We start from the raw sequence: 16025 nt of genomic DNA, 5'->3' as shown, positions 1-16025 counted from the left end.
GTCCAAACTGGGGGGAAATTACTATTTGATTTAAATAAGAGATACCCACAGGTGGCCAAATATAGATAACATTTGTAAGGATTCTAAATCTGTAAAAGGTAGTAGATAGACTGATACATCTGACTGATACACAAGCACTGTTAGAGATTTCACTTTGTTGCTGAACAGCATATTGCATTTACATTTTATAGCAGGCATTACATGCAGTACACAGTTTACAAATGTGTTCCTTAACAATAGCATGATACAAAAAGCATGTCAAGTAGGGTTATATATCTTTGGAGAATCACCTGTGTGAGACATGCACACCTCCAGATCTTGCTTTGTCAGGGTTTTTTTTTTATTTTTTATTATTAATTATAGGAAGCTTCAGTATTTGGCTCTAAATATATTGTTTGTGTAAGGTTTAACCGACTATGTTTATTAATTACATCTGACCCCAGCAATATGTGTTCTCCTAAACATAATAATTATTAATAAAGTATAATCATGGTTAAATTTACTTATGATTGGCATACACTTTATTAAAGAGAATTTAGACAAAATATTTAACAGAGTTCCGACAGAATTCATTGGTTCCAAATAATACAGATTAACATACACTTTTCAGACTAATTCTTGGTGAATGAAAGTAGTTAACTAGCTTTTATAAATTGCTAGATAAGTATATTCACCTCTCCATTGGAGGTTAGGTTAGCAGCACTGGAGGTTATGAATGACTATCTGCAGTGTGGGATGTCCCATATTTATGCACAAGATTTCACCTACACCCATTTCACTACCATCCCCTTGGCTCTCAGTTGCTTCAGATTATTACCATTTACCATTTGCTGCTTCCTTAATCAAGATAGTCACACCTTTGATCTAAGTTAAGCTGGTTATTAATTTTCTCCTCACGTGCATGGATTACTCAAAATGTCATATGGGGTGTATGATTCTTCAAGTAAAATGAACCTACATAATCATTTTGAAAATGAAAACAAAGAGGTTCCTGTATAGAGTTGTAGTGGCCAAGGTAAATCAGGTAGACTTTGGCCATACAAAATAGATTACTGCAACTCTAAATTGACTGTCAAGCAGAACATGCAATTACTTAAAATAGGCTTACACCACATGGAAGCTTAATATGTTTTAAAATACCCAATAACAACACAGAATAAAATAGATAAGAAAGACTCACACAGTAAATGTGGAAAATGTAATTTTCTGTTCCGTGTGTGTAGTTTGGTCCCGTATTTTATTTTCTATTACTTAAAACTGCATCATTTTAAAAAATGAGCTTAGAGTAAGTAGTGTGGTTCCGAAAAATATAGCGTTATACATCCCCATGTGTTGCTACAACTGTCTAAATAACGTACCTGTCATTTTTCTTTTTGTTGTTAACATCCTGATAACTTTTTACATTTATAACTTTAAACTGTGTTTCAAAGCACTTTTCAAAATGGTTGCTCTAGTGCACTGAGGTTTGAGAGCTGTTCTCTAAATCACTGCAGGAAGAGAAATTACAGGTATGTTATTTAAACAGTTGTAGCAACACACAAGATGTATAACACTATATTTTTCAGAACCTCGCTATTTACTCTAAGCATAGTGGAGCTCAGTACAGCAATGGCCGCTCATTCATTTTGAGAATGGTGTATGTTTGTGGGTACACTCAGCCTCACACAAAGCGAATTAGTTAGTAATTGCAAATTGCCACATCTCTATATAATTTACAAACGGAATTACTGGAATTCACTTTATGCCAACCTTTAATGCAACTGCTTTTCAAAGCAGCTTTCTTGTTTGGAAAACAGCAACAGTTTTTCATTCCTGACTTACACATGTTTAAGTAACTGATAGCTCCGTCTTCTTAATCCCAGGGAAATTAGTAGAAATTGCATAATATCTAGTTGCTAGTTTCTGGTCCATGACTTGCCTTCTACGTTGTATTCCCCAGGCCCTGTACCTTTTGACATTGAGTTTAGATGTTTTTAGTTTCTTTTATGCAATAATAATGATATTCTGGGGGTCTACATTCGTTCTTGTCCTCTGCACAAAGCATCATCTAATGTGATATGTTGCTGAAAAGAGCGCCCTTGAGTAATTGAAGTCGGAATGGAAACACTAGTTTTGTTCAGTAACTAGGTTAATTTTGGCAGTGTAAACACTTTTCTCCAAAGCCAGAAGAGTGCACAGGTCAAAGATGTAAAACCCCACCTTATTGTAAGTCCAAACTTGCAGATGACCTTCATAGCAGCATGTTGCTTTAGGTGTTAACAGGAGCTTTCCTGTATAGTCCATAGAATTGCAAGGTGGAAAGCAGGCTTCAAAGACTGGGTGATTGTATGTCTCCCTGGTTGTTTTGTTTAACTGATTTTATAATGTATTTTCTCCACAGAAAACTTGTAATATCTGTCAGATGCTGCTTCCAAATCAGTGCAGCTTCGCTTCACACCAGAGAATTCATCAGCACAAATCTCCCTATACTTGTCCTGAGTGTGGAGCAATCTGCAGGTCTGTTCACTTCCAGACTCATGTTACCAAGAGCTGTCTGCACTACACCCGCAGAGTGGGATACCGGTGAGTGTGGTAGTCCTTTTAGAACCACGTGTAACCCCTGAGGAAGGTCACAAATAGAGGTCACTGCCTGGAATCCTGTGTTGTACCATCTTCATGCCATGCATGATGAGGAGTGAGCCAATTACTTGTGTGCAGTGTTTCACTGACCAGGTATTATGTTGAAATGAGGATTATTGTTCTGAAATTAGCACAGTTAACACTGCTATCTGACAGATAGGAAGGGATGACAATGGTGCAGTTGGAGTTGGCCCATACAATGTGCAGTGGTTGTAAGTAGAGGTTGTTCCCTTGGTGTGATCTAAGATTTGCAAAAGGGAGAGTAGGAATGCATTAATAAAACATTAAATTACTTGTGGGTTCTGCTGATCAGGGGAGCTTTGCTTACACCACAAACATGGCTGACTATTTTATTGTTTTCCACGGAGGGATGCCAGTGGTCGGTTACACAAGATAAGGCATAAACTGGACGTTGCCAAATTATATGGGCATTTTATATCAGTGTTAACAGTGTATTCCTGTTGTTTACATACACTTTAAAGTATTTTTGTTTCTGTTTCGGTCATCACATGCTCATTCTGTTACCCATACAGAGCTTAAGTACCATCAGCTCTGTCAGCTCGTGCAGCAGCTGTAGATGGTGTGGTCATTGCAGCCTAACTGTACTGCCACTGTCACGATCCTCAACATAAAATGCCAATAAACCCTCCTTATGTTTTAAGGATGTTATCTTCAAGTATTGCTCATCCTTGTTAGACAGCTTTTTGGGTCTTCCAGTCCTGGGCTTGTCAATTACAGATGATGTTTCTCTGTACTTGTTGTGAATCGAGTGATGCAAGCTATTTCACTCAATGTTTTTCCTTCTTTATGCAAGTCAAGGTTGTTATAATAGTAGAAGCACTAGTCAAGGCTTTGAATAAATTATTGATGCTCATAATGCATCAGAGTAGAAAAATGCAACATGTTCAAGACTTTTACACAGCAGTGTATATTAGAAAATGATCCTCCCAGAAGCATGAGAAGACAATGCAGATTTGAGCTGCAATGATGTGATTCGTAGCAGATATCAATTTAACAGGAGAACAAGTATTCATTTTTGTGGAGAACTAACATGTACTGAAGAGTCAAACTACTATTAATGAAAGTTACAAACTCAGTTTAGGATTCTGATGTTAGCGAGTTTTGCAGGAAAAAAATACTAATTATTTTTTGTTCCTACACTATTGTAGCGATCTCTACTAAGTGTTATGTGTTTGTGGCGAACCGCGGTTCCTGCAGGAAGGGGCTTCTCGCAGGTGGAGGTGGGACGCAAACCCGGGACCTCCCGCTCTGAAGCATAGCGCCTATACTGCTGTACAGAAGAGCAGATTTCCCTTGCAGGAGCTGGTATTGGGCTTATGACTTCATATTTGATTGCGTCACCTACCAGCCCTGACCCCCTACCCCTGTGCATGTTACACTCTCCCTTGGTAACATCAAATCCGGCCTCGGACTTGCTCACCAGGCTACAGGCTTCCGAGTGCATGCCGGAGTGTCCCGCAGTGAGTGCAGCCTTACTAATGGTAAGGTCGTTTGCTGCTGACCCCCGGGGATTTGCTGTGGTGTCTGGTGGTGTATGCCACACTGCTGTCAGCCTTTCTTCTGCCAGCGTTGCCATTGGCAGCATGTCTGCTGCCACAACTGCCTGTGCTGGAGGAGCCAGCCTTGCTGCTGTTCGCATTGCCACTGCTAGGATTGCCCCTGCTGGAGGAGCCAGACTGAGCACTGTCAGCACATCTGCTGACAGCATAACTGCTGACAGCATTTCCGCTGCCGGCTTTGCCACTGCCGACATTGCCCTTAGCAGCATTTCCGCTGCCGGAGTGTGCCACCCCACTGTCAGCCTTTCTGCTGCAAGCGGGGCCACTGGAGGAAGATTTCCACTGACAGCATTGACACTGACAACATTGCCACTAGTGGGTCCAGTGATGCTTCCGTTCTTGACCTAGGACCCTGACCAAAACTTTGGTTTTTTTAAAGGGGAGATAGCCTTTGAGACCATGTGTGATGTGCACAAAGGAGGAAAAGTGTTACTGGCTACATGCCACCCCTGTGTGTATTATATTATTTGTTGTATTATTATTTAAAATGTATTGTTTGTGTTGAAAAACACACAATTTTGTTATTATTGTTTATAGCCTGGGTGGGGTTAAAATGCCCCATCCAGATAAAATCGTGACAATACGTGGTCAACAACGAGTGATTATTGACAAACTGGCTGTTGACCACGCATATGAGAAACCCTGTGCCGAGTGTGGCAAAGAGGTAAACTAAGTAATTAATAGCCATTTAATCCGTCGGCCACAATATAAAAACAACCAGCTTTGGCTGAACGGAGTGGATTGTCCATAGGCGGAAAGAGACAAGTAAGAACGATTAAGAACAATTGCTACTCTGAAAGTAAACAATTGCTGCTCATGCTGGCTTTAAACCACTTGTTTGAGTTAGTGTTTCCTTTGTTTTTTATTTTGTCTGTTTGGTTTGGCTGGCAAGCTGTTTTGTTTTGTAAAGTGTTTCTGTTTTGTTCAATCTTTTTATTTATAATTAAAATGTGCCCCATGCACTTTCATACCCAGCAGTATTGTCTCTGTGTGTGCTGTTCTCTTCCTGGCCTGACATCACCATGAACGCAGCCTGTTCGCAGTGGTGTATCATTTTATGTTGCTGTTCCGTGTTTTTTTCTTTGTCCTTTTCTAGATCTTGCTGCGTTCGCCTGGCTCCTGATTTTCACTGAATATTACAGTATATTCATCACTGCCATGAGCAGAAAGCTAATACTTAAATTTACATACTTAGCATTCCATCTACCGATAGAGTCAGCCCAAGTTATTTTAAAGTAAATTATATTATGTTATGTCCTCCAACACATATGTGTGTAACATTTACAGTTCTGGTCAAAAGTTTTGCATCACCGTGTTAAATTAATAAAGTCAAATGAAACCTGATGAATAATGTTTCGTTAATGTATTGAATTACACACCGCTTTGTAGTTTTCCATATAGTTAATGAAAAACTGACAAAAATTTAAAAACGTGAGATTTTGATCTAACCTGAAACGCTTAACTACTATTATGGCTTTATTATGACTATTGCAATACCATTTTGTGGTATCAGTTTGTCTAAATGATGTTCATATAATTATTTTTTTTTTTTTATTGTCAAATGGGATTGTTCATTTGTTCAAGAAATTGTATTTAGTAACTACAAATACATTGCAAGAAATATGTAACGTTTTCTAATCCAATTTCGCTATGAATCCGAGTAGGATTGTGTGACAGGCAGGATTTTCCAATCTCGATGTATTTGTTTATTTATTTTAGTTTAAAAGAAACTTTTTGTATGATGTACCGATGTACTGTATGGAAACAGATTTGGGATGTATTATTATTGTATGTGTTGTATTCAAATTAATTGCGCAAGTATTTCCAAACTGAAGGAATACAGTAACAAATAAAATCATAAGCTATTTTTCTGCCATTTAACAATTCATTGTATTTTAATGTAACTGTGTGGTGCTGTCTTTCTGCCAGTGTATTCCATTGACCTCTTAAGTAGGGGACACAGCGCAATTGTATACCTCTGACAACTGCTTACATAAAACATCTCGCTAACAATCCGTTACAAGAAATTTCATCTAAACAGTAGTTTTATAAATCTATGTTAAATACTGCCCAGTTTTTTTTTTTTTTTTTTTTTTTTTTTTTTTAATGACCGGAAACTACTGCCATATTTAATGCATATGACCCCATTCATTAACTCCACCAAAAACAACACTGGCAAAGTTGATGTTAAACTAATATTAACTATTTTTAGTAAGAAAAATGGAATACAATAGAAAAATATGGAGTCTCTTTCATATTCAGTATTTCTCAATATTTGCCAACCATCCACCTCATCAGTAACTGAAAACTAGCAATATAGCACAACCTTAAGCATTTTTTATGTGCATTAATACACTATATCTATGTATAACAAGGTTGTTTTAACTTTGCAGTCTCTGTCTGTCACCTAGGTTTTATCAAATAAGCAAACTTATTTTTTATAAATTGCTCAATAAATAAACACTGCATGACAAAAATAATTTTATAATCCTGAAAGCTAGTGATTTTTATTTATTTATTTATTTATTTTAACAAACATTAAATATGGCTCATCAGCCTGTATATTATCTGTTTAACTGTTTAATAAAAACTATAGCTTCACTTTTACAGTATATATTGTACCTGTTTCTGTAGTGCTTTACCTAAGGGGTGGTGCTGTAGATTGTGTTCCTTGACTGATGATGAAAAAGCACTTAAACTTTTTCTATGTTTTTTTCTCTTGTAGCTGTGTACACTGCAGTGTCATCTATTCTGACGTGTCTGTCCTCAAGTCTCACATCCAGGGGTCTCACTGTGAAATATTCTATAAATGTCCTATCTGTCCAATGGCATTTAAGTCAGCACCAGGCACCCACTCACATGCCTACACACAACACCCTGGAATCAAAATAGGAGAACCCAAGTAAGTAATACCGCTGCAAACTCTGAGTTTAATTTGGTGAAACAAAATATAAACTTCTTCCCAGTTCATCGTGAGGTTGCCCAGACAACTTTATGCCATGAATGCAATTCAAGCCAAGGTATAACTTTGGATCAGGAAAAAAAAAAATAAATAAATAAATCTTACCACGTGTACAGATTGTAGAAAAAATCAATCCTCATCAAGAATAGTTTGTTTTGATAGTGACTGCACAGCCTGGAGAAGTTCTTTATATTAAATTTCTTCCCTGGCTGTTTCTGCAGAACTGGGACATATACCATTTTTAAATGAAATCATGTAACAGATCTCAAACTATGGAATTACAAACATGCAATAGGTTTTAAAACAGGCAATGTCTTCTGTAGTACCTAATTTTGTAGATGCAGTCAACTCTCATTAATATGAATTTGAAGGGACCAGCAACTGTAATTATCAGGAGTGTAAGGCAAGTGCATGCTCTCAGTTTTTTAGTAACACTGTAATCAGATTTAAATCACAGTACATTTAAAAGTATTATGCATTTTATTGAAAATACAGTTGTAAATCAATTTTTAAAGTATACATTGCAAATGATCTGCACTTGAAACCTGCTTGTCCTGTTCTGATCACGGGATTGTTAATCCAAAAAGCAAGGAGTCCTCAACATCAGGGTATTGAGCAAATTGGACTCACTGATTACTTGTTCATAGGCCTGTATTATTGTATCCTGGTTTTTCAGAGTGGTTGACAAAGGGTCTGTGTGAATGTTGAAATATGTAGCAACATCTGTCTTTTCCTTGTACAGGGGTGCATTATCCACCACTTTTAACACCTCCACCTTTGTCTACAAGGGTTATGCACGTTTTTTTTTCACTACTTCTTGGAAGTGGCATTAATGCACAAGCACAATGGCAAAATGCATCATAGGATCAGTAGCCCCTAAACAGCCCTAAAATACAGTACAGAGGTGATAATCTGGATGCTAGTTAATACATTTTCCAATATCTTTTACACTCTGCTGTTCAGATTTGGGTTATTCAGATGTTTCTTCCCTGGTGGGGCTCCGCAATAATTTGCACAAACAGGAGATTTGTGTTAAGTGGATTATAAGAAGTAATTTACAGTAAGTGACTGCTAAATTTATCCGGGACAATGAATAAAATTCGTAGTATCAGCACATTTGTTTAATCCAAGTTTGTTTTAATAAGAATTGATTGTATTTTAATTTGGTAAACTGAAATTAAACTACTGTAAAATGAGAAACAAAGTGAGTGACTTGTATTTTTTCAAATACAGGTCAGATTTGACTATTTGGTCTGTTTTAAATTAAAGTAACTGGATAACCATTGAAAACTAATTCTACAGTGCAGTTTCCATTGACATTTTGGCTGTTAGGGTCTTAATTGTATTATCTGTGGTAGGTTTTAAACTGAATGTCATTTCCTTTCTGTGAATGAACCTTTTATCCTCTTTGTTTTGTCATATATTATCTTGTGACTAAGAAACATTTTACATCATTAACATTTTAGCATCTGTTACAGAACTAGCAAGAAACCACTGTGTTGAACACAGGAGCTCCACAAACCATAGTAAAGACTGCTGTAATTAATTGATGCAGAATATGCTATGAGGCATTTGCCATTTGTTTCTGGTTTAGTTCATAAAGCTTTTGTTTTCTACATAGCTGTATAGAGCAGTCTTCTTATTCATTTGTTCCTTATTTTCCATCATTTATAACCCCTGTGTGTTTGTCTGTTCTGCCTACAGGTTAATATACAAGTGCTCAATGTGTGACACCGTGTTTACTCAGCAGACTTTGTTGTATTCCCACTTTGACCAACACATAACTAATCAGAAGGTGTCTGTCTTCAAGTGCCCTGACTGTTCAATGCGATATGCACAGAAGCAGCTTATGCTGGATCATATAAAGGTGTTGTACTTTATTTTGTAATGTTAGTTAAACATCTCAAAAGAATCAACAACTGCCTTCTGGGTCTAATTAAGGAGGAAACAAGAATAATGAGAATCTGCACACTTTAATACAGAATAAAATTAACAAAGACAGGTTGAAGTGCTGGGATAGTATTCACTAAATTGTTGTAATTTACATATATTACAGAAGTGCTTGTTCAATTGTGAAGAAACCTAGTTTGGACATTCCTTAGGGCAAGTGTCTACCCGCCTATCTGCCTATATGTTAAACTTACATTTTCACCTACAGTGGTTCAATGTTATGGTGATGTCTATAATTAAAAATTTGTCCCAAAGCTGCTGACACACCTACTACTGCTAAAATCACACAAACTATTTAAGCTGGCAACTTAGCTTTGGAAACTGAAAAATCTAGATATAGTGGCTTGACTTTGACCTGCAATCTAAGATGGCTGCCATATGACATTTTGGTTTCTGGACAATAAACATAATGCTTTGATATATTAGCTTTATACTCGATAGACACGTGTATTGTGCAATTCTCTCGGTCAGGCTCAGTCGTGGTTGTTTCTTTCTGACAGGGTTTTTAAAAAATGTTTTCTGCAAAGTTGCTGCCACCAAAGAGTCAAAGCCTTGTATCTCAGAACAATTTGAGGTAGTGACTTCAGATTTGCAGGGTTATATTAATGCTTCATGCCAAACGAGTTACTGACGTTGACATTGAAAAAATGTATGTGACTTAGTAGCAACCAAGTAATTTAATGACTTTTAATTACTAAGTGCACAACTAGTGAGCATTAACCAGAAGCACATTTCTAAGTGTACATATCTAGGCAAAATGAATGCCTGTTGTAATTTTCTTTTGAAACTTTTATTAGTATTATTTAAATATTAACCATTGTAAAAATGCACTAATATAAAAATACCTTAATACCTATAATAAATACAATATTTTCAATTCATGTCTTTATCTTTTAAACACAGTCTATGCACGGCACTCTAAAATCAATTGAGGGTCCTCCAAACTTGGGTATAAATTTGCCCCTAACCATCAAGCCAACAAATCCAATTTCCACCAGCCAGATCAACAAGGATGTGAGTCCAGTCAATGGGACTGAAAAGACTGACAAGAAGCCTTCAGCAACTCTAAAGAAAACTGCAACTATACCTACTTCTCCAAAGAAAGCAAATAACCCTGGGTGGATGTGCCGGGAGTGTGACAGATTATTCACGCAGCGAGAAGTCTACATATCTCACATGAGGAGAGAGCATGGAAAGGTGAGGGCATTTTTACAGCACAACACTCAAGATACCTATATTGTATTTTATTATATGCATTAACCTTTTATAGCCACCAACTTCATGCATTTTAGTCAGCTTGACATGGCATATATACTATTATATTAATTTACTACCAGTGCAGAATGACTGGATGGGAAACTCATTGGCATACCAGTAAGCAAGGGAACAGAGTTGGGTAACATGTCCTGTAAATGCCTACACTGTAATTCAGCTTCTTTTATTATTATTATTTTCCAGTGTACTCATTAAAATGTTTTGCACATATTTGAAGAGACCAAGATATTTAGTATCAAGTGGTCTCGGTGGGACAACAAACTGTCCGCATCCTGTCATTCTGCATGTATGCATTGATTACATGATGTGGGTTGTTTGAGTTATAGTTATATATATATATATATATATATATATAATATATATATATATATATATATATATATATATATATATTGTATTTATTATAGATCCCTGTATATTCGTTACAATAGCTGATAAAACTGTATCAACCATGATTATGCATTGATGGATCAAATGGTTTAAACATTTCAAAGTACTTTCAACTGTCTAGAAGCAGTTATTCATGAATGGTCTTGCAGTAATGCATTTCAGTGCTGACTTATATGTTTCAGTACTCAGTATAGTGCTTTCTCTTATAACTCAGCAAATGAAGAAGCACCCCTGCCGTCAGTGTGACAAGTCCTTCAGTTCCTCACACAGCCTCTGTCGACATAATCGCATTAAACACAAAGGCATCCGCAAGGTCTACACATGTCCGTAAGTACACATTGTTGTTTTGATTTCATACACAAGCTTTAGCTTTATATACAATCTTATTTTATATTAGTTTTATACATTCAAGTTATATTCATTTTCAAATGTTAAACAGAATAAATTCATATAAAGCAAAAACATTTCATACAAGTTATCATCGATACAGACTTAAGCTCCCCAGCAAAATGAGCACCACAAATCATTAACCAAGGATTATTAATAAAAAGCATGCGCTGTGTAACTATTCCTATGAAATGAAAATCCTTATATGTTGCAATAAAGCTGGAAACTATAAAAGACGTTTGAAAAAAGAGTAACGCAGGGATTTCTCTGTCATTAATACCGGTTGTCAAAAGGGACTGTTTTTTAGCTTGTTCAGCAACCGTGCCGCAAAGCAAAATTGATTGAAGATAAAACACAAAACTTGAGGATCTGCTGAACTTTTCATGTCTGTTGATTTGTAATAAAAGGTCAATTTTGGATTATTGCATGTTGGATTAAGATTTGGTGGACTTTGAAATGATTCATGTCAGATTGAAACAAACAGGTTCTTGTAATTCCAGTTTTATTCACAATCTCATCTCATTAATTTACTTCCAACAGTTTATCATTCAGTTGGATGTTTCGAGGAAATGTGAAATCTAAAGAGTGCATATAATTTCATTGAGATATCTGCTTAATGCAAATGTCAAGAGCCTGTAAATTTAGGTTTTGATTATACTTTGAGCTCTCTGTTCTAATACCCAGACAGAATAACACTACAAAGTCTCTGAACTTTAATGTGCCTTCGGTAATGATGTTTTGTCAGAATTATAATGTGGGACTTAAGAGACCACTTAATTTAACTCACTGGTGCCGGCTGGCTTAAGATATCAAATCCATCCATCATTGTGTAATATTTCCGCAACACTAGTGTTTTATGAAAACTGAGATTAAATCCCCAGTATAGTCATATTTCTGGTAAACAGCATTCTTTCTTTCCACATATCAAAGAACATGGTACCTGATTTTGAAAATGAAATAACAATTTAGTCTTTATTGCTAGTTTATTAACATTTAACTGTTGTATTCCTTTTAGATACATATCATTTCACAATTTGGCCCAAAAGAAGAAGAAAACAATGTTGTTATTATTGTCATTCTCTTTCCCAAAACCCAATTTACCCCTTTAATTCTTCTTTTTGCATTGTTTTATTATTATTTTATATACATGCTTTGTCTTTGTATTGTTACCATATTCTTGTATTTACATTATCATCTAGGAATTTATTAAGTATTTTAATGGAGTTATATACTGTATAAGCACACTATGTTATGCACAAATATATCTACTATGCAAAACAAAAATAAAAGAGCAACGTTTCAAACTTGAATTTTTCCAGAACACAATGAAAAAGAACAGTCAAATTGGAGTATTTCAAGGGAGCTAGATTTCCTGCCATTTCTTTCCTGGTCCGTAAATAACAATATTTTCTTTAATAAGTCAATTGCATATACTGAACTTGTACTGCTAAATGGCATATAATTTAGTTTTAAGTTCTTCTTATTCCGTCTCATCATCACTGGAACTCCAGTCCGTAATTTTATGGCTAGTTTGGCTGTATTGGTAGGGGCATGATTTACTTTGGAAACCGCCGCTGCGTACCCTGTTGTGTGTCCACCAATATTGCGGTATCGCCCTTCACTGCTCCCTGCTTTTAACAGTGGTGCCGTGCCTCTCATGTGTGTCCCAGGCTTTACTCTACCTCCAACTTGAACGCTGTCATTCCCACTCTCCAGACTCACCTCAGGATCCTCCCAACCACTTAGCCTATCTCTCTGTCTCTCATGGTCTCTCAGCATCTCTTCAGGTTCAAGTCTTGGCGCAGTCTCACGCTGCAGAGGCTTATTCCCCCTGTATATAGACTCGGTGGGGACCAGTCAGATCCATTCCCCGCAACCCTCCGGCTCCGGCCAGTTATGGATAGCAGTGAAGAATGATCTGGCCGATGCATCCCTCGGCAGCAGGCGAGAGTCCCCCCAGCCCCCAACCACAGACACAGACACACACACACACACACACACACTTCCCCTTCCCTACTCTAATGGCATGACCCTTTCCCTCACAATGCATGTAACAGATAGGAAAAGACAGGACAAGACAAACAAACCACAGACAAAGAGTTCTGGGTCGTTACAATATAATAATAGCTGTCTTAATTTTTTTAGACACTGTCCAGATTCAAATCACACTTTCAGCAAACGGTTAATGTTGGAGAAGCATATTCAGCTAATGCATGGCATTAAGGATGCAGATGTGAAGAAAATAACAGGATCCACCAGCACTGAGGAGGTTCCAGAAAAAGAAGATCACAAGGTAACATAGAATTTGTAATGAATCTTCCTACTAGGTTTTTCACTGTTTTGACAGGCATAAATAAACTAAAGTGACTGAAATGCACTATTGGATCTTTGATTTTCAGTGTTCAAATCAATTGAATAAACCCTGTAAACTTTTACATAGGCTGATTCACTTTATAAGTTGTTGATTCATAATGACCAAAAAAAAAATAATAATAATATTGAGTTCCCTATCAAGTATGAAATGTAACCATAACAAGTCGCCCCTTCCTCAGGATCGAATAACCTTAAGTCGGCTACTTGTGTTCTCTCTCAGGCTGCTAGCTTTGTTGAAGTTGAAAATAAAAATGTTTTTTTTTATTACGAAAATTATATGTAATTAACAGTAATCAAAGTGTTTTCTCAGTCTGTATTATTCTGTTTCTTTTCACAGAAATACCAGTGCACCTGTTGAGCCGGGACACTTACCTAAATGCCTCGTTGCCACATTAATTCTGATTGCAGAATTATTGTGAACACTGTTAGGGCTCTAATAGTAGGTTTCCTTAGTTTTCGGACTGTTAGATTAACCAAAAGCGTTGTAGGCGGGCATCCCTATAGATTGCTCCCATGGTAACTGTGGGTCCAGATTTGCTTCAGTTCCCACTGGCACAATGTATATCGAACAAGGTTACCATTCCGATCCACTAACAGTTGCAGGGCTCAGCTCTGCTTCGGGTCTGAGTGCTTGCAATCCTTGCCGCAGTCCGTCATGCCGCCTTGGTCTCTGCTTGCAGTACCATTGTAAATGCTGTCATGGCTCTGACAGCGGGCTTTCCCCAGTCTTAGGGCTGTGTTGGTTTGCCTGAAGCAATATTATTGGGCACCCCTATGTATTGCTTCTACAATAACTGTAGGTTACAGACCTGCTCCATTCCCAACCCGGTATACGTACCGAACAGCGAACAAGGTTACTGCACTGGGGTACCTGAAATGTACCATAACAAGTGTCTGTCTCAGGTCCACCATTCTCCATCGAGTTTCCCGCAAGCTGTTGCTCTGGGCTTATGATCACCTCCTCTCCCTGCAGGGGGAGTTCCTCTCAAGGGGAGTTCCCAGTGCCTCAGAACGGAGGCTTCACTAAGAGGTGGTGAGCTTCATTTGGAAACGGTTCGAGTGAGCAGAGATAGACCTCGTCTCTCAGGAATCGACCCATTGTCCCCACAGGTTCTCCATAACAGGAGCCGGGGACCCACTGGCAATAGATGCCTTGGTACACCAGTGGCCTTCCCACCGCACACCATTCTCCCTCTTTATCTGGAGAAAATCAGACAGGACTGGGTTGTGGGTGCTATTAGTAGCTCCTTACAGGCCCAGGAGACCGTGGTTTCCAGTATTGATGCAGCTTCTAAGCGGTTAGCCTCGAAACCTACCCGAACATTGCGACCTGCTCAGTCAGGTGCGGGGGATATTGTGGCATCCCAGCCCATCAAGACTGTAGCTCTGGGTCTAGCCCCTGAACGGCAACATTTGAGCCGTCCAGGGGCTTTCTGGCAGGGTTATTGGCACCCTGAAGAATGCCAGAGCAGCGTCCACACCTGTCTTCTATGGGTACAATTGGGGCATTTTTAGCCGTGGTGCTTGCATAAGGGCTTTGACCCCATGACCTGTCCCATGGCAGTTATACTGCAGTTTTTGCAAGACCTGTTGATAAGGGGAATCCCCCTCTACTTTAAAGGCCTATTTGGCAGTTATATCAGCTTGCCATATCAAAATGGATTCAGTCTCCCCAAGAACTAAAAGGAACTTGTCGGCTTCTGCCACCTAGAAGGACATTGTCCCTCGTTGAAGGCTTAACGTGGTGCTTGAAGCACTTACAAAGCCTCCCTTTGAGCCCTTACATTCAGCTGAGCTGAAAAATTTATTTTTGAAAGCGGCTTTCTTGCTTGCAATCACATCCGCTAAGCAGGTGGGTGAGAAAGCCTGCTTAATTTTTGCAGAAGCCAGGACAAGGGTTACACTTCATACCAATTCTGTTTTTTTGCCGAAAACTCGACATTCCATATTAACCAAACTGTGGAATTGGAGGCTTTTCATCCGCCTCCTTTCCAGTCTAAAAGGGAGTGGCAGCTCCATACACTTTGTCCGGTGCAGGCAATCGCATATTATGTGGACAGAACACAGAGTTGGAGGCAGTCTGAACAATAACAATTTTTTGTCTGGTATGGGGCTAAGTCCCATCGTAAAGCCCTGTCTAAGCAGAGGCTATCCAAATGGATCACAGACACAGTCAAGACTGAATATGAACACGCCAACTTGCCCCCTCCAAAGAATCTCACTGCCCATTCCACCAGGGGCATGGCAACTTTGTGGGCTTTGTTCCAGGGCGCATTTGTCAAAGAAATATGCAATACAGCAGTGTGTGCCACTCCCCATACCTTTACGAGGTTTTATCGGCCAAATGTCATGGATCACAAAACCCTGGTTTTGGAACAAGAGTGTTGAGGGCGGCTTCCGGGTCGACCCTTCAAACAAAAACATAGAGATGAGTTCTCCCACAATTACTCTATTTTAACCATGCTTACCCCCCCAAGAGTTTATTTATT

At 38.2% G+C, this 16025-nt stretch overlaps 1 protein-coding gene across 3 annotated transcripts in view; it reads left to right on the top strand.

The window, feature by feature from the left end:
* LOC121318135 (zinc finger protein 532-like) overlaps positions 1-16025 on the top strand; it is a 51266-nt gene that overhangs the window by 33115 nt on the left and 2126 nt on the right. For all 3 annotated transcript variants that reach the window (XM_041254495.1, XM_041254484.1, XM_041254502.1), the window contains 6 exons: positions 2381-2562; positions 6925-7101; positions 8866-9028; positions 10015-10308; positions 10991-11103; positions 13309-13456. In XM_041254495.1, coding sequence (XP_041110429.1) covers positions 2381-2562; positions 6925-7101; positions 8866-9028; positions 10015-10308; positions 10991-11103; positions 13309-13456 — 1077 coding nt within the window. The remainder of the gene's footprint in view (positions 1-2380; positions 2563-6924; positions 7102-8865; positions 9029-10014; positions 10309-10990; positions 11104-13308; positions 13457-16025) is intronic.

This window comes from Polyodon spathula, chromosome 1 (genome assembly GCF_017654505.1).
Source record: "Polyodon spathula isolate WHYD16114869_AA chromosome 1, ASM1765450v1, whole genome shotgun sequence".
NCBI lineage: Eukaryota > Metazoa > Chordata > Actinopteri > Acipenseriformes > Polyodontidae > Polyodon > Polyodon spathula.
Note: the sequence above shows the minus strand (reverse complement) of the source record. Positions and strands in the feature narration are given on the sequence as shown.